At 53.6% G+C, this 26,337-nt stretch overlaps 1 protein-coding gene across 3 annotated transcripts in view; it reads left to right on the plus strand.

The window, feature by feature from the left end:
* Positions 1–1,108: 1,108 nt before the first annotated feature.
* Positions 1,109–26,337, plus strand: part of ASTN1 (astrotactin 1) — a 56,960-nt gene continuing 31,731 nt past the window's right edge. For all 3 annotated transcript variants that reach the window (XR_005106836.1, XM_037404806.1, XM_037404808.1), the window contains exons 1-3: positions 1,109–1,436; positions 21,929–22,116; positions 25,196–25,589. Coding sequence is in view for 2 of the 3 variants with exons in the window: in XM_037404806.1 (XP_037260703.1) it covers positions 1,154–1,436; positions 21,929–22,116; positions 25,196–25,589 (865 nt within the window). In the remaining variant the exon portion in view is untranslated. The remainder of the gene's footprint in view (positions 1,437–21,928; positions 22,117–25,195; positions 25,590–26,337) is intronic.

Here is a 26,337-nt window from a genome sequence, read left to right on the forward strand (position 1 = left end):
ACCAGAATGTTTTGGCTGCAGAACCACAGGTCTCTGCAAGAAGGTTTGGTGTTTGGGCAAAAGCTGCTGGTGCTGCTTTGAGTTCACTTAAAAAGAGTCAAAATAAAATGCATCCAGTGCAAAAAGAACCAGCAAGTTTGGGGCCAGCCCTTATGCTCTATTTTTTTTTTTCTTTTTTTAAAAACCACACAGGCTTGTGGGCTTTGGAGGTTCATGATTTCTACTGGGATTGGGAACGTCTGTGACTTCTGCTGGGAGTCTGGTGGTCTGGGACTTTGGAAGTCCATGATTTCTCCTGAGATTTTGGATGTCCAAGACTTTGGAGGTCCGTGACTTCTGTGGGGATTTTGGAGGTATGTGATTTCTCCTAGGATTTTGGAGGTCTGACACTTCTCCTAGGGCTTTGGGGCCTGTGGCTTCTGCTGGGATTTTGGAGGTCTGGGATTTTGAATGTCTGTGACTTCTCCTGGGAGTTTGGATGTCCAAAAACTTGGAGGCCCAGGTCTTCTGGCATTTGGGATGCCTGAGACTTCGGAGGTCCATGACTTCTCCTGGGATTTTGGATGTCTGGGACTTGGCAGCCCATGACTTCTGCTGGGATTTTGGAGGTCTGTGACTTCTCCTGGGAGTTTGGATGTCTGAGACTTTGGAGGTCCATGACTTATCCTGGGATTCTGGAGGTCCGGGACTTTGGCGGTCTGTGATTTCTCCAGGGGGCGGGTACCTGTAAATTAACCTCAGTGCAGAAGGGGGCAAAGGTAGCCGGGCTGGGCTGGGCCGGGCAGCACCGGCACCCCTCCCGCCACCGCAGCCCTCCCGGGTTTCCAAGGGGTGCGGGGAAAAACGGGGCAAGCGGAGGCGCGGGGCTGGGGAAACCGTGCCGTGCCAAGCCGCACGGGGAGGCGCGGGGTCGGGAGCCGTGCCCAGCCGTGCCGTGCCGTGCCGTGCCGTGCCGAGCCGTGCCGAGCTGCGCGAGGAGGCGCGGGGCCGGGAAAACCGAGCCGTGCCGAGCCGCGCCGCGCCGTGCCGAGCTTGCCGAGCCGTGCCGTGCCGTGCCGAGCCGCACGGGGAGGCGCCGGGCCCGCGTCCCCGCCCCTCGCCGCCGCCGCCCGCCCGGCCGGCCGGCGCTGGGAGCGCGGCGCGGGGCTCCAAGATGGCTTTGGCCGGGCTCTGCTCGCTGCTCGCCGGCTGCTGCCTGGCAGCGGGCAGCGGCCCCGCCGAGGCGGCGGCGGAGGCGGCGGCCAAGGAGCTGGAGTGTAAGCTGAAGAGCATCACGGTGTCGGCGCTGCCCTTCCTGCGGGAGAACGACCTCAGCATCATGCACGGCCCCTCGGCCGCCGAGCCCAAGCTGCTCTTCTCCGTACGCAACGATTTCCCCGGCGAGATGGTGGTGGTGGATGATCTGGAGAATACGGAGCTGCCTTACTTCGTGCTGGGTGAGCCTGCGGGCGGCGGCCGGTCTGTCCCCCCCCGTTCCCCCCCGCCGGCAGCGGGCCCCGAGCATCCCCGGCTGCCGGGCTCCTCCCTGCGGCACCGGCGTGCGGGTCCCCTGCGGCTGCCCGGCGGCGCTTGGCCCCGCTGCAGCGCCTCGGCACCGGGCGGGGGCCGGGGGGATGCTGCAGGCCTGGGGTGCTCGGTGCACCCCGCCGGGGCTGTCATCCGCGGGGGTTGTCCCCAGTGCTGGCAGGAGGCCCCTGGTCTGCCGCCAGCCTGGAGGTGAGGCTTTCTGCTTTGTCTGCCCCCGAGCAGAGGAGCAGAGTCACCTTTCCCGCAGCCAGCTGGAAAAATACGCCGGTGCCCAGCACTTCCCACCCCGCCTGTGCTGCTGCCTCCGGCGCTCCCGCTCCCCGGGTCCGAGACTTTGGCCTGCACACGGCTGGGGTGGCTCCCACCGGCTCTAGCTACCGGCTCTAGCCAGGCCTCGGCGCTTCGCCTGCTGCGCCAGGCTCCCCTGCCCACCTCCAATGGGTTTCTGCAGTTGTCTTCCACCAAAACCCGCTGAGAATTTGCCCCGTTCTTTACGCTGGGGTCAAAGCAAGGCCTCTGCTGCTTGTGCACGGGGACCCGCTTCCCTCCTGGCCACCTGGGACAAGTCACCAAGATTTCTAATTTTCAGTAGCATCGGTGCAGAACACCCTTTTCCTACCACCGCCCGCATGTAACCCCCTGCCCCGCGCAAATGCCACCGTTGCTTTCCTGGCAGCCCTGCAGTGGCAGTGCACACCCCCTGCAAGCTCTGCCCACCCGTCACTGCTCTGGCGGCACATTGGGTGCCCTGAAATGCCACCCTTGTCTGGATGTTGGCCCAAAAATGAGGCGCTGGCACATTGCTTTGTGTGGCATTGCCCCCTCTGTGCCACCCTTGTGTGTGGGCAGAGCATAGCGGTGGCCCCCGCCTGGGTCTTTTCCCTAGTGTTTCATCGCCTCCGTGGCCCCTGGACTCCTCTGTGCACAAAAATGCCCCCAGCCCACATGCAAAAAAGCCCCTGGCCCTGGGTGCTGCGTGGGCTGGGGGCAGTGCTCACTGCTGCCTGGCCATCCCCCTTCTCCGGTGGGAAAGGCAGAGGCAGGCAGGGGGCTGTTGATGCTGTGGGGCGGGGGGGGGACACCCGGTGATGGTTTGCTTGAGGCTGGGGGGCTGTGCAGGAAGGGGGGCAGCTGGCTGTGCTGTTTCTTGTCCCCTGGTCCAAGCCCTGTGCTGCGGGATGCTGCAGCAGAGGCCGGAGAGCGTTGCTGTGGCAACGGGGCGGCAGCGCTGCGGATGCAGGGGGACGCGCAGGCATGGCTGCCAGCCCCATGCCACCTTGACGCCCCAAAAGCCACCTGGCCACTTGTCCCTTGCCTCCTGCTTGGACCCTCTCCCAAGGAGTCGGACCCCAGTGGGCCCTGGGATGCTGCCAGTGGGGAGCATCTGGGTGGGAATGTATGGCTTTGGTTGGGCGGGGGTCCCTGGGCATGAGCCCTAGCTGGTACTGTGGGGATTTCCCCGAGGGTTTTTCAAATCCACGATGTGCCATGTGCTGGGCAGTGCAGGAAAGCCCCCACTGCACCCAGGGCTTGCACTGATGATGCCAGGCAGGGGTTTGCTTTCGCCTCCTTCTGCTTGACCTGCCATCAGACAACTAACAGGACAGCTGGCCCCATGTCAGCAGACCCAGATGTCCCTGTGGTGGCTGGGCTCTCCTGGGCATTGCCACCTGGGACGTCAGTCCCCGGGAGCCTGTGGGTGCGCAGGTCCCAGCATGCAGGGGTTTGGGCTTTGGAGGCACAGAGGTGGTCCCAGTACATGTCTCCCCACCCAGGATGCTGGGGCTGGGTTGGCAGGAGGGGACACCTTACAGCCCCCCTGTGTGCCAGGGTTTTGACTTTATGACTCCTTGGAAATGCTGTGATATATCTCCCTCCCTCCTGCAAGGTAAGGGCTGGCCTTTGAAGCTGCCATGGCCACTTTGCCATGTGTGCATATTATTATTGTTGTTATTGTGCTGCTTTGCCATTTGTGGGTCATATTATTATTATTATTATTATTATTAGCCTGGGCACTGCTTTTGCATGGCAGAAGCCCTGAAGTGCATAGAGGGCTTGCAAGACTCAGACTTGGTAACTCAGGGGCCGCATCCTCTGGAGCTGGAGAGCCCCCAGCCCGAGGAACCAGAGTGCATCACTGCTGGCACTGCATACTTGGTGGGGACGTGGCCATGCTGGGTCGATGCATGGAACCAGTGTCAGCAGCTGTTTGCATTTCCACAAGCTCTGGTGCGTGGGTTGGAGGGTGCATTTGAGCATCCTTCCAGGAACCTGGCTTCACGCGGTGCTGATTGCACCATCCCTGGCAAACCCCAGACCCATTAACTGTGCCCACCTTGTTGAGTTCAAACAAATCATAATGTGTCAGAGCGGTGAATAATCTGCACACCCACATCTGTGCCTCTGAGCCCGGTTCAGTGTCTCAGCCTGGGGGAGCTGGGCAGCTGTTCCTTCTGCTTGTGATGGTTTCCAGATCCAGGGCCTATGTGCCAGGAAGGGGTTCCTGAGAGGAGGGGAGCTGCCTTGCTGGTTGGCAGGGGCTTGGCCCAGACCCCAGGGCTGCCCAGGGGCCTGGGTTTGGGCTGGGGGCCCCATGAAGGGCAGGCGATGCTGCACAGTTACTCCTGGCAGTGGCACCTTCGCTCTGCCACGTGGGCTCTCAAGCAATTCCCTCAAGGTTGCACCGTGACTCAGTTTCCCCGCAAAGAGGATAGGAGCATGCAGGGAGCTGGCTGTGGCAGGCTGAGACCGTGGCAGGGGAAGGGGCAAGGGGAGCCGCTGGGAAAAGGTCAGATAGGGGAGGCCAAGGGTGGCTGGGTGTCACCCCCACCAGCCCTGGCTGCTCCCCTCAAAACCACTGCAAATAATTCAAGTGCTTTCAAGCTCGGCCAGCATTGAGGGAGACTGGCATGAGTGGTCTCTCCTGCCTGGCTGGCACCTCCCTGCCATGGTGGCCAAGCTGGGCATCCCGTTGACGGGCACGTGGGTCAAAGCTTTTTCCCCCAGCTAGAGATGTGCTGGGGTCTTTGGAGAGCCACGTACGGTGCTTGCTAAAAATAAAGTGCCAGGGGTGTGTGTTGCACTGGGCACCCCAAAACCAGCTGTCACTCCTGACCCCTGATGAGGTGCTCTGGTAACATAATCAACTTAACGATGAGCATGGAGGTTGTGGGCATCTCCTCGTTGCTGGTGGGTAGTGTGGCAGGGACTTCGATGGACCCCTCTGCTGGGGTTTGCCTGTGCCAGTGGGGATGATGGAGAGGCGGGGGCTGTCCTGCCTGACCTGGGGGTCTGTGGGGGGAAAGGCACTCAGGAGGACTGCTGTCCTTCCCCTTCACGCGTTTGCTTCTCCCTGCTGCGGGTAGCGATGAGCTGTGACTCTGCTGGGGCCTTGGGGGGATGCGCTTGCTTTGGCTTGCCTTGATCCGCTGCCCCGCAGCTTTAGCTTTATATTTGTCTTTACCCAAGAGGGTGAGGCATTGCTTACTGCTCGCTTTCCATGCACCGTTTTGGGGTCTCATATCCCCCCCCTACCACACAGCCGTCCCGGTGCCAGAGGCAGGTGTGCGGTGCTCAGCCCTGCCAAACGTTCCTGTGTGCCTCCAGAAGCAGAGGGATCGTTTCTGGGATTATTACCCCTGGTTTAAGGAGGGGGGGAGGCACTCGGGCATCCTTTCAGCTGCTTCGTAGCTCCCTTTGCTAATGAACGGAGCATGTTTTAATTGTGCTGGCCACCTCCTTGTGCACGTGCTGCCTTGCTGTCTGCATTTGCTCCGGAGCGGCTCGCACGCAGTCCCCACGTGCGTCGCTTTTCATGCTTGTGTCCATAAAACCCCACATTGTTTTATGTGCCTGTCTTCAAAGGGACTCTGACACCATCCCCCTGTTTTGCTGTGGGTTTTTTTTTTTTTTTTCCCCACCTCCTGAATTTTTGGGAAGTGGCGAGGGCATGGGAGCCAGGATGAGGCTGCTCGCTGCTGCGCGCCGGGCTGCCTGCATTTAAAACCACCCATTTTCATCCTGCTTTAAATCAAGGAAACCTCCATTTGAAATGAAATGGTTGCCTTTCATCTTGTTTTGTGTTTGTTGCACTAGCTGTACTTTTTCCTGAAGGGAGGCTGAGTCTCGCTAGTCGGTGGCCATTAAGAAATGCTAATTAGCAGCTCAATATTCCCTGTCCACTAACCTTCACACCCCCTTCTTCCTTGCTGCTTGGCTCGGCAGCATCCAGCTGCATTTGATATGTCATTAACTGGATTCACACTCCTGCGGGCTGCTAATTTTTTTGGGCCTTATCCTTCGCAGGTTATAAACTGGTGAGCAGGGTATTTATTAGCATCCTGGCTTCCCACAGCCCCTCGGGCTTGGCAGAGATTTGCGATGCAATTAAAAAACGCGCAAAAGACGGTGTCTTTGACTCCTTTGCCTCTTCTGTAATGCACTAGATATTTAAAAAGTGAAGTCTTGAAATACCTTTTTGCATGTAAAAATCGACCTGAGGAATGAGAAAGCGGAGCCGATGGGTTGAACCCTTGCTTTCTGGGTGCCAGATGATTCAAGATCTTGAAATACTGGATGGTTTTCTGTGTCCTGGTTTTTGTTTTTTTTTTCCCTGAGTGTGGAGGAGCCGAAGGAACTTTTTCTGCCTCACTGGGTTCCAGCCCAGCTGCCGTGCCATGAAACGGGGGCAGCACAGCCCCTCTCCCCCCAACTCCCCCCGCTCCCCATCGCCCTCACGGGAGCCTTGGCAGCAGAGGATGGGAGAAGGTTCTTAACTTCAATGACTTTAATAGATTATCATAAACTCAGGCCTTAATACAAGCTGTCATGATTTCAAATTATCTTACTTTTAAATTAAATAGATTCCTTTTTAAATACAAAATCAATTCTAATTTTTTAGAGGGGTGAGATTTTTCAAAGGCACCGGTGAGCTGGGCATATTCAACTGCTCTTGAATATCTCCCCGAAATATCTAATCAGTTTTTTTTTGTTAAATCTCAGCTAAGCTCTTGGCTCTGCTGGTGGATGCTCTGGCCATGACTTCCCTGGGTTAATAATGGGATTGCACTGGGGGGGGGGGAATGCGAGACAGGCCACCACGGGGATGTGGGCTGCCACTAATCAGGGTGACGGGCCACCGGCACGCCTGCCCGCCCCAGCTCTCCTTCCAGGCTGCACGGGGAGGCGGTGAGATGTGACACCTGTCGGCTCTCATCCTCATCCCACATGTCTCCCCGTTGCCGTGGACTGTGGGAGGTGGTGTCCCCCTCCCCGTCTGCCCTCACCCCCAACTCCTAAATGACCCTGGAGGAGGGAAGCAGGAGCCAAGGGGCTGCAGGGTTGCATTATCCCTTTTTTTTGTTTGTTTTTTTCTGCTCCCACTTTCATGTCAAGTGAGAAGAACGTCCCGTTGGGTTTTGGTTGGGGATTGCTTGGTTTCGCTCCTCTCATCTGGGTCTGGGTGCTGGTGGCATGCAGGGTGGCTCTTTGGTCTCGCCTTTCTGTGGTAGGAAAGTGTTTCTTGGGGTGTTGTGGAGCCAGTCCCCAGCTTGACTCAGTGACACCCCAGGATCACTGGCAGAGCCCCTCTTCCCTGTCACACTTCACCATCTCGTGAGACCAGGACAGCATGGCAGATCGCTACGGTGGGGCTCGTCCCACTGTGGGACCCACAGCATCGCTCCAGTGTGAACCTTGCACCTGGAAATAGGTGTAATGGCAAAATAATGGAGCAAATATTAAGAAATTCTTAAGTACCTAGAGAATAACCAAGTTAAATTATACCAGAGGAGCTCAATTGCCTTGCTTAGATTGATTGAATTACTAAATGAGCCTGACTAATGGAATGGAGTGGATATATCGGACTTTTACTCAAGATCCTGAAATAATTTCTCTAATAAGATTGTGAGCCATTAATTGAACTTGGCTTTGATCCTGGACACTGTCACATGCACTGAAACCCGGCGGTATGATCTATGCTCCCGTGTGCCTGGACGAGGGGGAGGCTGCTGGCACCTCCCCGATGGGTGGCTTGGAGGGCAGCCAAGGTTTTACCAGGGGGTTCCCAGCTCACCCACGCCAGGACCTGTGGTGTGGAATGGACCCCAAAACACCCTGTCTTGGAAGCCCTCCTGCCCCTTGGCAAAACCCACCCTGCCAGTGGGATGTGCTTCGTTCCCCTCTGCTGCCAGCAGCTGATCGCCTGGCCAGGGTCCTAAACCCAGTTCCCGTTGCCGCGGGGTGAATTTGAGATGGATGCTTGGGGTTTACATCTACTGCAAATCCAGGAGAGACACCTTCTTCCTACATCCTCCTGGAGTGGTTGCTGCTGGTGGTGGGACATTGTCTGTAGCATCCAGGGTGCTGCTGGCTGCCCCATCTGCTGTGTGAGATTCTTGCCACCAAGGCCCAGGGGCTTAAGGAGCTTCCAGCAAAGTGGAGGGACCTGCATCCCTCCATGCATCCTGGAGCACCTGGTGGGACAGGACAGGCTCATCTAATAGGGTTTGGGTACAAACCATTGGTGGGACCTTGTTCCTGCCCTTACTCTTGGCCATGCAATGTAAACTGGACCTCTCCACAACCCTTTTCCAGCTGAAAGATGAGGCCAGAGTGGATGAGGTGACCTGCTCAGAGCCACGGAAGCACTGAATGTGCTCCCATGCCTGGTCACTCCCCGTCCTGCAGGCAATGGAGCCCAGCACCAGCCCCAGCTATGAGCAGGGACAGCCCTTACAACCCAGCAGCCAGGATGGAAAATGTTGCAGGGAAGTGGACAAAGTGCCCCTCAGCTGAACAGGAGGTAACTGGTGCTCAGGAGGGAGGCACAGGGTGCATGTCCCCATCCTTATGGACACCTTGCCCCCATGCCGTGCCCATCACCAACCCACTGTCTTACTGGGAGCAGAGGTTTCGGTGGCACAGCGGATGTAGAAGGCCTCTTGTATATTTTTTCCTTAACCAAGGAAAAAAAATAAGAAATAGGGATTTTGTCTCTGGGAACGGGTTGCCACAGCAACCATGCATCCAGCTGGCTCCAGCTGCAGCGGGACTGGGAGGGGATCTCGCTGACCCAGAAAGCAGCAGGGGGGAGCGGGCCGTGGGGCTGCTTGGTGTATCCGTGGTGGGTACTGGGGTCTGGCAGTGCCTGGCAGGGCAGGCAGAGGACCAGCCCTCAGCCAAGGGGGCTGCAGGGGGCCTGGCCCCCTGTTTTGGCTGGATGTGCAGAGCGATGCTCCCGGCTCCCTTTAATCACTCGCAGCCTTAATTTCTCAGACAGCATCCATGCAGGGGTGCTCAGGCTCATTCATGTTCCCACCCTAAGACTTGTCACAGTTTTGGGAGATGGGCTGCCTACACGGGTGCTCCTCAAAGACCCTCAAAGCTTTGCAGCATGTTTTACCCCCTGGAATTGGCTGTGGTCCCAGGGGTGAAGGGGAGCCTCGGGCAGCCGTGCGCCTCAGTGACGCCGCTATTTTTTACCTCTGCCCTTCTCTTCTCATGCCGGCAGCATTTGCTTCTGGGCTGCATCTCATTTCTTACTGTTTTATTTTATATTCTATCTTATTTTTTTAATGGTTGCTTAGCTAGCTAAACGGAGGCTCTGAAATTGACTCTTTTGGAGTCTTGCTGCAGAGCAGTCCTTCAAATAAAGGAATTTTAGCCTGGCAGGATTAAGGCAGTGTCTGGATGGTGACGGCTCTGTCATTTAAGACTGGTTGTCCTTTTGCTTGCAAATTGCCAGGCTCTGGGTTCTCTGCAGCCAGCCTGGCTGTGGCCGGTGGCTCACCCCAAGCAATAGCACTCCGAAGGCTGGGGGATTTGTCTGGATGAGAGAAGATCTTTTGATTGCCAGGTTCTGGCTGCCCTGCTATGGCTTAACGCTGAGAAAGCACCCGGAGGAGGGAGAGCTTCCTCCCTTCTCATGGGCCATGCTGGTATTTCTGATCTTGTTTTGCTGCCCTGCAGCGGGGGGATGCTAGGGATGGATGCTTACACCACAGCGGCGGCGCTGGGCTCTTGGGGGTCTGGTTTGGGATGTGATCTAAGCTGACCCCGTGCTTTGCTTTGTTGTGAGGTCTTGTTTGCTAGTGTTGGGTTTGGACAGAGGACTGAGCCCATCGCCTCCACTGTGTCCTGTCTGCAGAGCCTGAGATCTGCTGGGGAGCAGGCAGGGGCTTTTTTCACCATTTATAATTGAAGTAGGGCTAAAGGATCCTTGAGGGACCCTCTAGCTGGTGGTGGCACATCAGTCACAGAAATTTGGCATCTGCAGCCCCAGTGCAAGAGGAGACACAGTCCCTTTCCTGGCCAGCTCTGAGGCATTTCAGTAATTAGGATGACTAACGAGCGTAGCAGAGCAAGCAGCTATGGGGAATGCAGAGAGCTGGCTTTGCTCCCGCAGGGAGCTGATCCAGCTGAAAACTAACCTGGTGGAGGAAAGAAGTCGGAGAAGGAAGCAGGAGATGTTAAGGAGACCCTGCCTGTGCCCTTGCTTGGACACATCGCTTCTGCTCAGCCTGGAAAGGGCTGTGTTGCCTTGGGAGTGCTCCCCAAATTGGGTCTGCGGTCCAAGCAAAACCATGGCTTGGTCGCCAGAGCCCTCTGGTGTGGAGATCTGCCTGATGGGCAGGGGAAACCAGGTACGGGCAGGACGCTGAACTTATTTTTTTGGAAGTGGCACCTCTTTTCCTCTCTCCTGCACCCCTACCCTCCTCCCCTGCCAAGAATCCCGGCCACGATGTCACCGTCACAACACAGTGGCTGCTTGGGAAAGCAGATATTAGCAATCCTGAAATATCCCGGGCACAGGCTCTTGTGTGATGGGAGACAGTTACCATGGAAACCTCCTTCAAATAAAAAAAAAAAAAAAAAGAAAAACCCCCGAAATTTAAAGCAGCCCTTGTAGCTCAGAGGAACTGTAGACCTTATTATGGGTTTTGGCACACCCCCCCTTTTCTTTTATTTGTTCCAGCTAAAAGCTCCGGGAGACAAGGCAATTAATTTGAGCATCCCAAGGGGAGCAAGAGAGGGAGGGCACAGCGCTGGGAACCAGCTGCCTGGGCTGGTGGGCTCCCGGTGCTTCCCAGTGCCGCTGCCCCACAGCTGCCAAATGCCCTTCCATAACGGTGATCCTCCAACACGGAGGATGCAGCAGGGTGTTTTTTCAGAAGAGGTGGCTTAAGGCTTAAAATCTTTCCAGCTTTGTAGGTGGAGGGTTTGGGGGGAGCGTTAGTGCAAGCAAAGGGTTCATGGCACGGCAGGAGGAGTGAGGATATGGGAAATGACTACAGGGCACATCTCCAGCTCGGGGACAGGTGGCTCAGGGCAGGACAGGGTGATTTGTCTTTAAGTGTGTGGCATCCGGAGGGTAGTGCCCTTTCTCCTGCTGAGAAGGGCAGCGTCATGGCAGGGGGGCCTCTGTGGGGAGTGGTCGAGCTGGCTGGCTTCAGTGGGGAAGGGGAGATGCCTGGGAGAGGAGACACTGTGCTCCCTAATTCTCTCGCCAGGGTCAACTCCGCAGCTGTGGCCACAGGGTCCTGGGGGTGCTAAGTCTGGCTGAGTGCACGCTTTAAATTGCTGCAGTGCTGTCAGCCTGCCTTCTCCCCTAATGATGTCCCCAGTGTCCATAGCCACTGGGAACTCTCCTGGAAACAACAAGTTTGGACTGGAGAGCCCGCCATGCCTCCCACTGCCCCGGGCTGGCCCTGGGCTCCTCTGGCCACTGCTTTCCTGCTGGCAGTTGTGCCGGTGTGGAACTGTTTTCCCATCCCAGAGCTGCATCTCCCCAAGCTTTCCTCTATTGCTCAGCCAGGAATAGCTGGGCTCTGGCTGTCACCGCTTTGGGAGGGCTCTGGAGAGGAGCAGCGGTGGGACTCAAGAGCTGACACACTGCCGTGGCTGTCTTGCTGGCAAAAGGGACAAACCAGGGAGTTGGTCTCTGGAGATGTGGCACACGTGGCCTGGGAATTTGGGGGAATTACAAATGTCTCTGCTGCCCCATGAGTGGGGAGGTGCAGGGGTCTTGTCCCAGCTAATGCCATGGCACACAGCTTTAGCTGGGCTGAGCTGTGTGCCCAAGCATCCACAACATCCTTCCAGGCAAAAATCAAACCAATTTTATTGGCTTTTCAGCAGGAGCCACTCTCTACCTGTGTGTGCCATGCTGCTGGCGAGCTCTGACCTGGTGGGCAGGAGAAAGAGCACAGCCCCCTCAGGAGATGGTGGAAATGCCTGTGAGCCGGGGAGGGGAGTGCATCGAGCCTGCTCAGTCAACCTTGGACCTGGGCTGGCTTCCACAGCTTTTTATTGTCATTTTCCCCTTTTTCTTGCTTGTTGAATAAGACACATTGCTGGCTAACAGCTGGAGGACTCAGCCTCAAGCTGCCAGCCCTGAGCATCCCCCCCCAGTCCCCCCACACCTACTGGTAGAAACTGGGGTGAAGGGGTACCCACAGTTACCGGGGCTGGGGGCTGAATGAGTGATGTGGAGGTCGCCAGGATGGACGTGGTGCACATCGCCCCATGGGATGATGGTGGGGTGATCAGCCCGAGCTGGAGCTGGCCTCCCTGTAATTAAAGCCCAGCGCTGGGGAAGAAGGGCTTTTCACGTGCTGTGGGGCAGAAGGCACCATGAATTTGAAACACAGCCGTGCCAGCACCAGGAAAGCATCGAGGTGGTGGGAGGGAGACAGGAAAAGAAGGACCATGGAGTGGGAAGAGAGGTGCAATGGCAGGAGATAGTAAATAACTGGAGGGACCACACGAAAGCTAAGGGGTATTGGGAGCAGTGGTGGAGAGTGCTGGTGGAGCCGCTCGCTGTGGGTGTGAGCCGCAGCATCCCTGGTGACTTCTTGAAGCTGCCATGCATGGAGCCCAATGAAGTGCCCTTTGGTGCTGATTGCAGCAGGAACTAACTACTGGTTTTGCAGCGGGTGGCAGCACCTGTGTCCTGGGAATAGCACTGCAGGGGCCATGGCTGTGTGTTCAGTGGGTTTCTGGCCAAGGAAGGGCGGAGGTGGCAGACTGGCTCACTGAGCCCTGGTCTTGGCAGCAGCCAGAGCCTGCAGGGTTAAAGCAAAGATCTGGCCATAAATGCAGGAGTTTGCAGTTACGCTCTCGAGATAACGAAAATCCAGCTCACTCCTTGCCTTGATTTAATTTTGTTTTCTTACAGAAATGCTGCTTATTTGCTAAAATGGGATGCTGCTTTCCTTTGGCACAAAAGGAGCAAGAGGCAGCCACCTCTTGCTCAGAACCATCCCCACCCTGGTCACAGGGATGCTGTCCTGACTGGGGCAACCCTCAGCACTTGGCTGGGTAGGAGCATCCCAGCTCCATCCCTTTTTTATGGACGTCTGAGATTTTGGCACTGGACCAAGAAAATCACTAGATTTTCCTCCTTTTCTTTTTTTCATGCAACTGCAAGGGATCTTTTTGCTCATGGTTGTGACATTGGTGTTTCCTTTTCCCTACCAAGGTTGTGAGCCCTGCCTGAAAAGACAGGCAGGTAAACACTGGCAGGGCCCTGCTGCTGTGTGATCGCGTTAAAGCTGATGGGTGCTGAAATCGAAGAGCAGCGTTACATAATTTGGACTGCAATGCAGAAGTGCTTGCTTAATTTTTAATTATCCAATTGCCGCACATACGTTGTGCTCGACCTGGGAAGCAGGTTGACCCATGGGCACATGGGAGGGGGCTTGGCTGGCAAAGATGATGGGAAAGCCTTCCCTGGTGTTCCTGCCCTTGCCGGCACGGTGGGAAGAAACGTGTCCCCGTGGCACTGAGGCACAGCAGGAGCAGGGCTGAGCTGTGGTGGCTGGGAAGGATGCTCTGAAGCCACCCCAGGGACCAAGGGGTGTCCCACTGAGCGCTGGGAGAGGGGATGCAGGTCTGCAAAGGTTGTTGAGGTTTCTCTGGTCCACCGTGTTAGATAAATGGAAGACATTGTGGTTGATTTGCATCCAGTTTTCCTATAGCTGCTGGTAAAAGAGTCCCAAGTGCCTCCTGGTGTGGGTTTGTTGGGATGTGGGAGAAATGGTGAAGGAGCTGTCATAGGCCTCAGCTGTGAAACACTGTTTCTTCCCCTCCCTATTTCTCCCCCTCTTTCAAATCCCTGCTCTGCACTTTCTATTCTTCCTACAAAGGCAGCTGCCTCGGAGCACCTCAGGCTTCAAAGTTCCCAAAATAACAAAGGTTAAAATAAATAATAAAAAAAAAAAAAAAAAAAAAAAAAGAAAAGACTTGTCACAAGAGCAAGTCAGTGCCCCACTTGCATCTGGGCTTGGAGCTTCAAAGTGGCTGCAAAAAGCCCCTCACAGCATCCGTGGTCGGGCATCTCCATGCTCGGAGTCCCATCTTCATCCTCCTGAAGTCACAGGAGATTTTGCAGTAGCCGGGATGAGGCTGTAGGTAATTGTATCCACTGAAAACGGCGGGGGGTCCTGCTGCTTTTGCTGCTTGTGGGGGCACTCTGGAGAAGGTCTTTCACGGAGGAGAGGGTTGTGGTGGCTGCTTTGATGGGCAGGTCCATTCGAGTGAGGTGGGTGTCCCTCGGGGATGCGTCCTGTGGCTACCAGCCCTGTCTCCTGGCCAGGCAGGTGGGCAAACAGCTCATCGGCTCCATGCTCAACGTAATGCTTTGTGCTTTTGCTGGCTCCGCTGATTTATATAGATCATCAATATGACAATTATATACACCTGCAGATTTAATTACCTCCATTTTTGTCAGGCGGTGCCAGATTTATGCCTCTGTTCAGTTCCTGTAAATCTGAAACAAGCTTGACTAGACCCAAAAGTCCTCCCATTGATCACTGTGCACTTGCTGGGCTCTGGCCCTCTTGACAAGCTCTTCTTTCAAGAGTGATAAATTCAAGATGCGCAGTTAACTTTTTCCCCTTCTACATCTTTCTTCCTTCTTTTTTTTTTCTCTCCTTCTCCCTGTTATCTTTCAAAGCCTCTCCACAAACTTGAAAATGGAGCTTGAAATCAGGTAGGAGCTCCTAAGCACTGAGGGGTTTGTGACATGAGGCTGCAGGCGGTAGTAGTCCAAGGCTGGCTTTTCCATCCCAGTATGGGGATGGAAATGACGACGATCCACTGGTGAGGATTCGTCCTGCCCACAAGACCAGCATTGTTCCCTCCAGGGGAGACGGGAGGAAGAGGACTACTACCTCTTGGGAAAACTCTTGGCCCTGCTGTTGGCAGGAGAGCGGACAGGGTTATTTTGTTTCACCCCCTAGGAGGGCCACCTTGTACCTCCCATGGCCCAGAAGAATTGCAGGTCCTGGCTCTCCCCCCAGGAGATGAGCAACGAGCAGTCGTGCTTGTTTCCTGTGCTGAGCGTGAGAATGCCAAAATAATGTCTAATTTCCCTGACCTCTTGGCCTTGGTGCAATAAGCACTTAAACAAATTAGTCTGCAGGAGCAGGCTGAAATTTACCCTTGAAGTGAAGTCCGTGTCATCATATAATGCGTCCCCCCCGCCTCCCCTGCCTGTCCCACCACCGCCGCTGCCTGACCTCGCCTGTACGATATGCTCCGATGTCTTGCTAAGTGCCTGGCAGATGGGCTGGAGTGGCTGGCCATTACCCTCCCTGCCAGCCCACGATGGATATAAATAGCCCTTTGCCTCCCCATGAAAATCGCTGGCTGGCTTGGAAAGCTGAAGGTAATCTGGGCAGGTGTCTTGGGTCTGTAGGGTCTGACGGCGTGGAGGGTGGGCATTTGGAGAGGGTGAGTCGCCGGCCAGGTGTTGAGAGGCTGTCTCAGTGGAGGGAGCTGCCTTGGGGTCTCCTTCCCGCGGCGAGGCAGTGCCTGGAGGAGCAGGGGTCTCAGCTGCTCCTGAAGGGGCATGTGGCTGCGAGATGCATCCTCGAAGGGTGGCCTGGGGAACGCCTAGCTGGCTTTGCAGCCACCCTCCGTCCCCAAAAGACTGGGCAGTGTGGAAGGCAGTGAGTCTGCGGTCCCTTGGCATCTCCAGCCATGGAAAATAGCTGTTAATTTGGGGAAAAAAATGTTAAAAAGGCAGCTCATGTGGCGTGGTCCTTTCCCTACTGCTGAGGTCTGTGCTGCAGGGATTCCTCCAGCTGGGATTTACCTCTGGGCTGTCTGGCTTGATAGGCACTGGTGGCTCTGTCTTCCCTGGGTTCCTTTCTCAGGGCTTTCACACTCTACGGTGGATGAAACAGGGCCCTTTGTTAGGTTTTACATGCCTAATCTTTGCAAAGTGAGAAATGGTGAATAATCATTGCCTTTCCCACCACTCCACTGGCTGCATGATTTTACCTGCTTTTATCATGTCCCTGCTCAGTTATTTGTTTTCCTTGCTGAGGAGTCCTAACGGAGCCCATTTCTCCTCTCTACAAAGTTGTTTGCAGCATCTCATCTTCCTTGTACCCCTCCTCTGAACCTCCCAAGCTTCGTCTCCCGTGTTAGGAGATGGCTGACCTGAATACCGCTTGCAGGATTCGAGATCAGCTTGCTTTCACCAAAGTTGAATTTCACCTGCCCACTTCCTTGCCCACTTTCCTCCAGCACTTCACAGCTTTAGCTTTGAGGAGTCTAAATTTAGCGTTGGTGACCAACTTTATCATTCGCCTCCACTTCCAGAGCATTTCTGAACAGCCAAGGTCCTGACAAAGATCTCCGTGGGGCTTCTTGGTAACCTCCTTTTATTGTGAAAACTAACTTCTTACTCCTCTCCCACCTGGTGGGCTTCAAGAGGGCTTTCCATCTTATCCCATCCCCACTTCCACATTTTGGGAAACTTTGAGGGTGGATTTTGACAAGAACTCTTTGAAATGAGTCCACCAAACTGGATCACCCTTATCTACTAGCTTACAGTGTTGAGCGACCCATATTTACCCACGCATCGACTGGTTCCTCTAACAAAGTGTCCAGTGCAGAAGTAGAATTTACTGGTCTGTAATTTACATGATGCGCAAGAGCTATTTTAAGAGCTTGGGGTCTCCTCTGCTGGCTTTCGCTTCTCTGCTTGCTCACCCTTTCTGAGCGATAGCTGTCGCATCGGTGGAGTTCAGCTGCTGTCCTCCTCTGTTGCTCATAGGTGAGCACCATCTGGGCCGAGGGCTTCGTGCTCTCCAACTCACTGATTTGCTTGGAGATCATTTAGCCAGGACAGTAATTTTCCATGGCTGATTGGGAGCTTCTCCATCATTTGGGCTCTTTCCATGGGGACCTGGGTTTCCCTCTGGAAGAAGTGATGTGATGGCATTGCAGGGTGGGATATCAATTACAAATGTCATCCTTTCTGGGGTTTACATATCAACCTTGCATCTTGTAGGTTTTTTTTACACGTTCTCTTTATTTTGCTTTTGCTCACCGTCATGGTGTGGGGCTTTAGGTTTTTCTTTTTAACATGACCATGTCTCCCAAGTGTTGGTCCAGGAGGTGGATTTGCTTTTCTTTCCACATCTCCTCTGTAGTTCACGGTTGTGGCAGATAGGACCAAACTAACAAAGCAGGAGCAAAAATCAAACCAGGAAACATCCCAGCCTGCCCATTGTTTTTCCCAGCTTTTGGTCAAAACTGACATACGTGGTGGAAAAATAACCTTGGAGGGGATGTTGCACAGGTGCAGTTGGGCAAGTCTTTGTGTCTGCAGGGAAGAGCAGGGCAATGGGGCACATCACGCTGTAAGGTCAGCAGCTGCAGAGCAAACCTGGTCGACTCAGGGCTATCCATGATGAATCAGTGTCCTCTCTGCTCTGGAAACAGCCACATGGCACAATGTCACTCCCAGAGTGATGAAGGGGTTTGTTGTTAAAGAAAGGGATGGATTGGGGCCGTGGCATATTCGGGACAAAAATCCCAGTTCAAGGCTAAAGCTTTGAAATGACGCTCCATGACGACCTTCCCAAAAGCAAAGGCACCCTCTGTTCCAAGCAGAAACCTGGTTAGCTGTCAGCCTGCCCGTGACAGCTCATGGCTTCATGTGCGCCAGCCCCACGTGCAGACGTTGCGGTGGGGTGATCTCTCTGACCTAGCCAGAGGGTGGCTCCAGGTACAGCAGGTGCCTTTTCCTTGAGCCTTTAGGTTCTCCCATGTCTATGGGTGTTTTGGAAATTTTGCCCAAGGTGCCCTCTCCCATGAAGCATGTTCCTAATAGGTAAAGTGAGGTTTGTGTTTGCTGGTATGGAAAAGTGCTGGTATGGAAAAGCTGGATTGTCTTGAAAAGGCAGAGTGACCTACAGAATGAGCTGGTTTTCCTACCTGAGATTGGAGACAGGGAAAAAAAAAAAAAAAAAGAAATAAAATACAAATAGTCAGTGATGAATGGGATTTTTTAAAACGGGCCCATAAAAACATGAATATTATCTCATGAAAGATGTATCACTAAAACCTTGGAAGTAAAACCGAGTTAAATATCAGGCTATATGCTTTGACATCTGAATTGATAGGAATCAAGGCCTGAGGTCCCAGCAGAGTGTGATTGACTTATGGTGGGAAGGTTTCCTGAGTTACTCCAGCCACCGGAGACCCTTGGAGGAGTGTGAGGCCGGAGCTGGCTTTGGCTGAGTTAGAGCCCTTTAAAGGATGTGCGAGGTTTAGATACGGAGCGAAAGCCTTAGCTAACGGGGAACTTAAATAAAAACACAGTCAGGTTCCGGATGGAAAATAAGCCAGGTTTAAATGTTAACGAGGAAATCTAAGTCCAAGTCAAAATCTGCGCTCTGCTGTCTGAAATGGGTCTGCAGAGACTGGCATTATGGCAGAGTTCATTTGACTAATCGAAGGCGTCTATTAGTGCAAAACGCTTCCAAGTGGAAAGGGAAATTGTTTTGCTGGGGTTTTGTTGGGTTTTTTTCCCCATCAAAATGCTAGTGTGCATTTTTTAGAAGAGTTGCTCTCTTTGTGTGCCACAGTGCCGGGTCTTGCCAGGGGGACGAGGACACAGGAGCGGGTCCATGTTGGTGCTGGGCTCGGGGACTACGGGTTCAACATTGCACCCAGTCAGGTGCAGAATTGGGCTGTGACAGAGCTGTCCCTTCCCCAAACTGGGAGATGCAGAGGTGCTGCCTCCAAAATCACTGGGTTTGCTTTGCGTGGGGCAGCTGTTCCTAGGGAAATGAGGTTATTTGGGATGATCAATAGTGAAGCAGGTGTAAACCCACCCACCTCCAGCAACTTCATCTGGACTTTTGTCCTCTGCTCAGTTTGCTCCTCTACAGCCTTTCCTTCCCCCATCCACTCCCTCGCAGATGGTCTGGGAGGAGAGTAGCCATGGCCGTTATGTTGAAAGCATCAGCCGGTGTCTTTTGGGGCTGCTGCTCCTGTAGATATGAAGGACCTGGGCCACGTTTGATACCAGGTGAAGGCGGCACAGCCTAATTAGTGGTCTCCTACTGTTATTAACCCCTGACTCAGGCAGGCTATTTTTTAACAGAGGTGCAAGAAGTTAATGCTAGCACTAATGGCTTCATATCCAAGGCCTTAATGAAAGCCATGCTGGGACCAGGCCTGTCATCAATATCTCTCAAACTTTGAACTTGAAGTTACTCTCTCCCACCCTGCCCTTTCTTTTTTGGCTCTCTGCCCACTTCCCCACCTCCTCTGGGGTCTCCTGGCCTGGCGGTACAAGCTGGCTTGGCACGGGTGGCACCTGCCAGCCCCATGGCAGAGCTGAGCCCCTACGGCATCCAGATAAACGGCCCCACGGGTCACTGTGGTGGCTCCCACCAGGCGATGAGATGTTTGCTGGAGAGCAAGACAAAAATACAAGTGGAATGCAGTGGACTAGGAGAAGAGAGAACGAAGAGATGCTGTGTTAGGGTGGAAGCTTGGTCTTGGTCTTGGTCTTTGTGTTGTCTTGGTCTTGGTTTTGCTTGAGCCAAACCGCAGGAGAACTTCACAGGCACAGGAAAGCATTTGTGCGTATAATTTTTTCAAGCAGAAATGGAGTGGGGTAGGGGCAGGTGGTGTGTTGCTAAGACTGTCGAGGAGAGGAAGGGGAGGTCCAAGGATGAAGCTCACTTATCTGGGTGCTGCCTCAAGAGCCTTGCCCCAGGGCAGGAGGAGAGATGGTGGAGCAGCCTTGTCCTGTCGTGTGATGGAGGGGTAGTAGCCTGCCAGTCTGGGGTGGTGGTGGTTGATTTCTGGGATGTTTTGCTCCATTTCTAACACTTTTGACTTGTGTGTGATGCAGCTGCAGGGTCGTGTCGTGATGTCTGGTGGGAGAGGATAACGTGCTCAAGCTCTGTGGCTGGATTGTGCTCTTTTTAAAACAAGAATCCATTTTTTATGGAAATACATTTTACTTTTTAAAAATAAGCTGGTTTAAATAATTTTGAAATTATGACAACCTATTTTAAGGCTTAAATTTACTATAATCTATTAATCATTTAACTTCCATCAAGGAGCCCTCCTCAAATATTAATGAGCTGAAGGGTGCTGCTTTTTCAATGATGTGTCAGATCAGGGGGAAAACATCTTTAACTCTAGCTTTCTAAATGTCACAATGTCATATACTTAGTATCTATTATTTTCACTCTTTACAATGGAGCAAATGCTGGTATTTACATTTTTCCAAATGTCAGTATGTTGAGTTCCTGTTGTGCGTAAAAGCTCTTGCCTTAATTACTCCTAATTTCACGTTAGCAGGCAGGTGCGGGGAGAATATTTTCTTCTATTTGAGCTAGTTCATTTGAAGTCAAGAAGCCGTGGGGAGCTGGGGAAGCAGGAAAGCTTGTTTTCCCCTTTCAGCCCATGAATAAAGACCAGGTGGGAGAGGAGGAGATCTGCTTTTTCAAACCCTCCTGGCTCCCAGAACCAGCTTTTCAAAGGGATCTGTGTGCCTAAACACACAGCTCAGCGGTTAGAGGGAATTTCAAAAGTGCTTCTGGCTTCCTAGATGCTTTAACTCCTCCTGGTTTTACTTCCCGGTGGCATGGAGGAGAGCTCAGCATCTCTCTGCTTGGGACACTTGAAGCACACTGATTACCACCAGAAATACGGCCCGTGCTGAGCAGAAACAATCTGCCAATTCACTTGCTGCAGCTAATGTTTCTTTTGATTAATAAAATCACTTTGGGAGGATGAACCTGGTTCCTGATGCAGATTCCCCCCGGCTCCCCCCTCCCCGGTAGCTAGCTCACTTAAAGGCAGCCTAATGAAATTAATTAACAGTAAATTTAAAACGTTGTTTTTCAGCACTGTAATTGAATTCCAGTTTTCATTTGAAGGCAGCATGAAACAAGCAAAATAAAGATGACAATTTGCAAATTGAGCCGGGCTCTTTCCCCTTGCCATCCAAACACTCGGCTACAAATGGGATGGAGGGGATGGGCCTAGCTGGACCATTCTCACAGGGCAGAGACAGGAGGGAAAGCTGCATCTCACTGGGAAGCTCATCCTATTTATAACAGTCATTCCAACACATGCAATTGAAACTTGTATTTTCAGGAAAAATAACTAACAGACAAACGGCAGGCTCAAGGTGATGGCTGAGATCAAGGTGATCCGAGATGGTGATCTGGTCTGAGATGGAAGTGGTGGTTAAAACCCCTCTTTCCTAGGGATGTGCTGGTGTCACCCTCCCTTTTGCTAAAACCCAGCTGTAGGATGTCCCCAAAATGTTGGAGCTGGCCAGGTGAATTCAGTTTGATTTGGCATTTAGCGCCCTGCAGCATGTGTTGTGTTCCCGTTCTCAGCTGCTCCTCCTGCCTGGGTGTCCTCTGCTGCTGTCACTCCTCAGCCCAGCTCTGTCCATCTGTCCCACGATCCCCAAACCCTGAAGCTGAAGGTACTTAGGGGAAGCTGGGGTGTTTGGGCAGAAGATGCAGTATGTCTGCAGATCTCAGGGCTGGGTTCTGTGTGGGGAGCTGTAAAAAAATGGTTGGAGATGGAAAACCTCTGAATGCACCTCAATCAGAGCCAGAGCTGCAGGTGCAATTGCAGCCACGTGCATGTTTCTCCATTCACAAAGGATGGGAAATATTTTCTGTCTGCAATAATTTGCAACATGATCCCCGTGATCCCACTGGTGCCGCTGAGAAGTTGTCCTATATCCTCTGCTCCCCGTGGCTGGAGCTGCGTTTAACATGAAGCACGCTGGTGTAACCCATCCAAACTAGGGCTGGAAGGATGCTGCCGGGCTCCCTGGCTGTGGCTGTGAGATGCTGTCAATAAGTGCTCTGTCCCTGCATCACATCTGGATTTTTTTTGAGGGGCACACATCTGAATTTTACCTAGAAATATGATTTTACTCCACTTTCATCCTTCAGGTTGTAGGTTGTGTAGGGGCAGCTGTGATGCTGGCGGGAGGTGGCCGGAGGGTGTCTGCTGTGTGTCCCTTGGTCCCTCCACCCATTTTTTGGGACAAGGCCAATCTCCATCAGCCCCCTCCTCCACATTTCCCACCTGGCTGGCTTTGCTTTTGCAGAGATCTCAGGCAACACGGATGACATCCCACTGGTGCGCTGGCGGCAGCAGTGGCTGGAGAACGGCACGTTGCTCTTCCACATCCACCACCAAGACGGGGCCCCCAACCTGCCTGGCTTCGACCCCACGGACGAACCCCAGACTGAGTCAGCAGAGGAGGAGCTGAGGATCCTCCACATCTCTGTCATGGTACGTGATGGGAAGGCAGCCCCTGATTAGGTGTACAGAAGCCTGTAGAAAACATAGGGACTTTTGAAAAGCCATACATTTCCCTATCTGATTCAGCTGCCTGGGACGGGGAACTGAGCCCACCTTCAGGGGCTGGTTAAGACGCCCCAGGCACCTCTCTGAACGATGCTGCTTGCAGGGTGCTTTAACAGCAGGCTGCTTTAAACCTCTCCCTGTGTTTGCATCTCTTTGCAAATATGTTTGCAGGGGTGCCTTTGTCCCCGGGGTGTGCTGGGCTTTGAAGGTCTCAACCACCTTAACCCAGGGTTAATTCACATTGACTTTGTCAGGAGCCCTTTGCCTGGCGGATGATGCTGGTGCCTGCTGCTCTGGTGCGCGGCGGGTGTCACGGTGCCACTGGGCACTGTCACCGCCGCTTTTATCAGCGCAGCAGCCCCGTGGCTGCAGTTTCGCAGCATGCAGTAAGCAAGAACATTCCATGTGCCGAGGCTGCATGGCTCTCCTCCTCTCCCCAGATGTGCCGGGATGAGGTTTCGATGGCAGAGAAAAGAAGGCGAGACAGAGATCGGTGTGTCGGAGGTGGATCTGTGGTTTGTTGGTTGTGGGGGGTTTTTTTTGTTATGTTAGAAAAATTTTGAAGAATTCTACGATTTTTGTGCCACTGGAAGATAATTAGCCGGAGACAATGTGTTGCCGAGGCTGCAAACAGGCTGTTTAATGGTGCCTACTCTAATGAGAGCATCAATAGCTCTTCCAGATTGCAGCCCCAGGCCAGGTTTCTCCTCCATCATTTGTGCTTGATTAGTCTCGAGGAAAAGAAAACAATCACTGGCAAAACCACCCCCAAAAACATTTTGCACAGGTATCTTTCTTTTATGGTCCACTCCCAGCTGCTCTTGAAAGGGTGCATCACCTCGGGAGAGGCTGGCTGTGCTCTGCTTCTTCGTCTTGGTCTTCTTGGGTACCGCTGAGTCCCAAGATTGAGACAGGAGTGCCTGCAACAAGGCTTGTTATTGAGCTGATGACAAGGATGTCTGCAGCTCATTGCTCATACCAAAATGTGTAAATACAGAGTGAATCCTCCCTCTCCCCCTTTTCCCCCATCACTCTCAGCTCCACTCCGGCGGCGTCCTCACACCCTGACAAATAGAGGGTGGCTTTTATGTCAGGAGTCAGGATCACGTGGAGTTTTCAAGGCTGATTTTCTTTCTCTCTTTGTGTGGTTGCCAAGAGAAGTGTGAGCGAGGGGCTGTATCCATCATGACAGAGGTCTGCACGTGGACCGTGTGAGATGCGCTCCCATGCCTGTCCAGTGCAGGGCTCCTCTCGCAGCCATCATACGAGTACCAGGTGATGGAGGGATGAAGGCAGGGTGGGATTTCTGTGCTCCCGGGGTCTGAGGCGGTGGGTGCCCTGACCCCATCCAACGAGCAGTGAGTGGAGGGGACTCCAGTGCTGGTTTTCACCCTCCCTCCGGAGCCTCTTGAAGTCTGGTGGCCACAAGCTGCTTTTCCTCAGGGGCAGTTTGAGCTCTCAGACTATCAGGGCAGAAGAAATACAATTTCAGTTAAATAACAAATTTGTTTTGAGAACCCGCAGACGCAGTCCTACACAAACGGGTGGCCACCTGACCTGAGCTCCAGCTTGGGCTCCCGTGTTTCCTAGCACAGGTGTATGGCAGAGCTCCCTGGTGTTTGGGGGATTTGATGTGCGTACAGAGGGCAGCAAAAGAAAGCCAGGAGTGCCCCAGTATTACTCCCACCTCCTTGTCACCCCATCTGCAAATGGACCCTTCCTCAGGGTGATGGAGAGCCATACCATGGGAGGCCTGTGGTGGGGATGGGGATAGCCCTCACTTATTTATGGATCAGAGGAACTCAAAGGGATTTGAACATGATAGAGAATCGGGCCTGGACTTTACCACTAAAAATGCAGCATGAGCATGGCCAGGTATGAAGCCAGTGCCAATCTGCAGCCCCAGAGAGAGATTTCCCATCCTCCTGGCTGCAGGCTGCTGGCCAGAGAGATGCCGTGTGCCGGCCAGCCCCCCTGCCTCTGCTGGACTCCTTGGCTTCTTAACCACTGGAGTTTCTTTGCGTTTTCTTTGTAGTTTTTTGTGTTTTTCTTTTTTAAAAGAAAGTTTGGAGAGAGTCTTGGAGGGTGCATCGCAGCTCCATTATCCCAGGAATGAAAGAGGGTTAAACCATAATGGCCGTTAAAGCTTCTTTTCCAGCTGGCTTTCCTGCTTCTCATTCAATAATTCCCTTAATGTTTTATCCTAATGGAGCCGATTATTACTATTTTTTTATTTTATCAAGATCACCTATTGCATGGAAAAGAGGAAGGGGGACCAGAGCTGCGGATGGACGTGGAGCTCTTCACTCTATTATTATCATTATTATCATTATTATCATTATTATCATTATTATTATTATCAGACTGGGCATGAGGGCTAGCTTGGGCTTTCGTCTTGCTGCCTCTGTCTGCGTGCAGTGATGATGTCTCCGCAGGAGGGTGACCTTGGGGATGGTGGCGAGGTGGCAGAGCTGGATGCGGTTTTAGGGTCTGTCTCTGCGGGGCAGGAGCTTTTTCAGTCTCTTCCCCCCAGGCATTCCCCAAACCATGCTTCAGTCATCTTGCCGTCTCGAGCCTTGATCTCCTTTAATCTGTGCTGCAATTTCTGCTGGATACCCTGGGAAAATCTCCTAAGATTGAGAGTGACAGCACTGAAACCGGTTGGAAATGGGTCAGAAAAAGTTGCCCGTAGGAGCATTTGCCTGGAATAAATCTGATCTCTGCTTTCAAAGACGTGTTGTGGGAGAGTGAAACAGAACAGGCTCTGCTTTAAATACTGCTTTTTCATGCCTCACTCGTGACTTCAAAGCTTGTCCAGCTCGAGGCAGGCTTCACCTGGGAGTGCTTGGACAGCGCTGGGTGCCAGCACCTCTTATCGGTGTGACCAGGCTCCTCACCGTTGCCTTCACTTTGGCCCCCCCAGAGCATCCCCGGGGCATTTGCATCCCCGGGGGGTGGCTGGCGCTGGTCCTTGGCTAAGGCCTGCTCACGTTTGTGCCCGCAGGGAGGGATGATCGCCTTGCTGCTCTCCATCCTCTGCCTGGTGATGATCCTCTACACCCGCCGGCGGTGGTGCAAGCGGCGCCGGGTGCCGCAGCCCCAGAAGAGTGCCAGCGCCGAGGCGGCCAACGAGATCCACTACATCCCCTCGGTGCTGATCGGGGGCCACGGGCGCGAGAGCCTGCGCAACGCCCGCGTGCAGGGCCACAACTCCAGCGGGACGCTCAGCATCCGTGAGACGCCCATCCTGGATGGCTATGAGTACGACATTACCGACCTGCGGCACCACCTCCAGCGTGAGTGCATGAACGGCGGGGAGGACTTCGCCAGCCAGGTCACCCGCACCCTGGACTCGCTGCAGGGCTGCAACGAGAAGGCCAGCATGGACCTCACACCAGGTGGGGATGGGGCAGTGGGGCATGGGCTGAGCTTGGTCCTTTCCAAATCATTTTCTCTCCATTGCTCCATATACACGTTTTCTCTTGAGCATTTTCCCTGTTTCTCTGAGTCTTTGTTGCCTGTGAGATGTTGGTGGCACTCTGAAAGCACTTCCATTGCTGGGAGATCTTACACCCAGTTGAGAGCAGCCCCTGCTGAGTGGGATGTGGCTGGCAGCTTGGAGGGGAAGGGCTTTGGTTCCTGCGGCCTGATGGAGAACCAGAATGGTGTCCTCTCTGAGCTACCCTGTGGTGACCTCCAAAATTCCCTTCTGTGTCTCAGGATTTCCAGTGTCTTATTCAGCTGAGGTTTTTAGTAGTAAAACTATACTTGCCATCAGTATGATTCAGAGTTAACGCTGTCTTCTGATCACCAGCAGGGATTCCCTGAGGCTTGTAACACACTTGCTTGTGGGCCATATTACTAAACAAGCCATCCAACTGGAGCTTTCTCAACTGAGACATGGTTTGGGAAGACCATGGTGTGATTCCTAAAGCTCTCCAGGGGTTTTCTTTACAGACCTGAGTACGTAGAAGTGCCCTGAGAGGCTGAATGTTAAATCTCAGCTTTTGGCTAGCTTGGTGGAGGTGCCGGTCCCCCTCAGGCTTTGAGGAGCTTGTGAGGGTGCACTGGAAGCAGCTTGGCCCCATGGCCACAACACCCTGGTTGCCTCATACAGATGCTGGAGATGGATCTGGGCAAATCTCT

Source organism: Falco rusticolus, chromosome 11 (assembly GCF_015220075.1).
Source record: "Falco rusticolus isolate bFalRus1 chromosome 11, bFalRus1.pri, whole genome shotgun sequence".
NCBI lineage: Eukaryota > Metazoa > Chordata > Aves > Falconiformes > Falconidae > Falco > Falco rusticolus.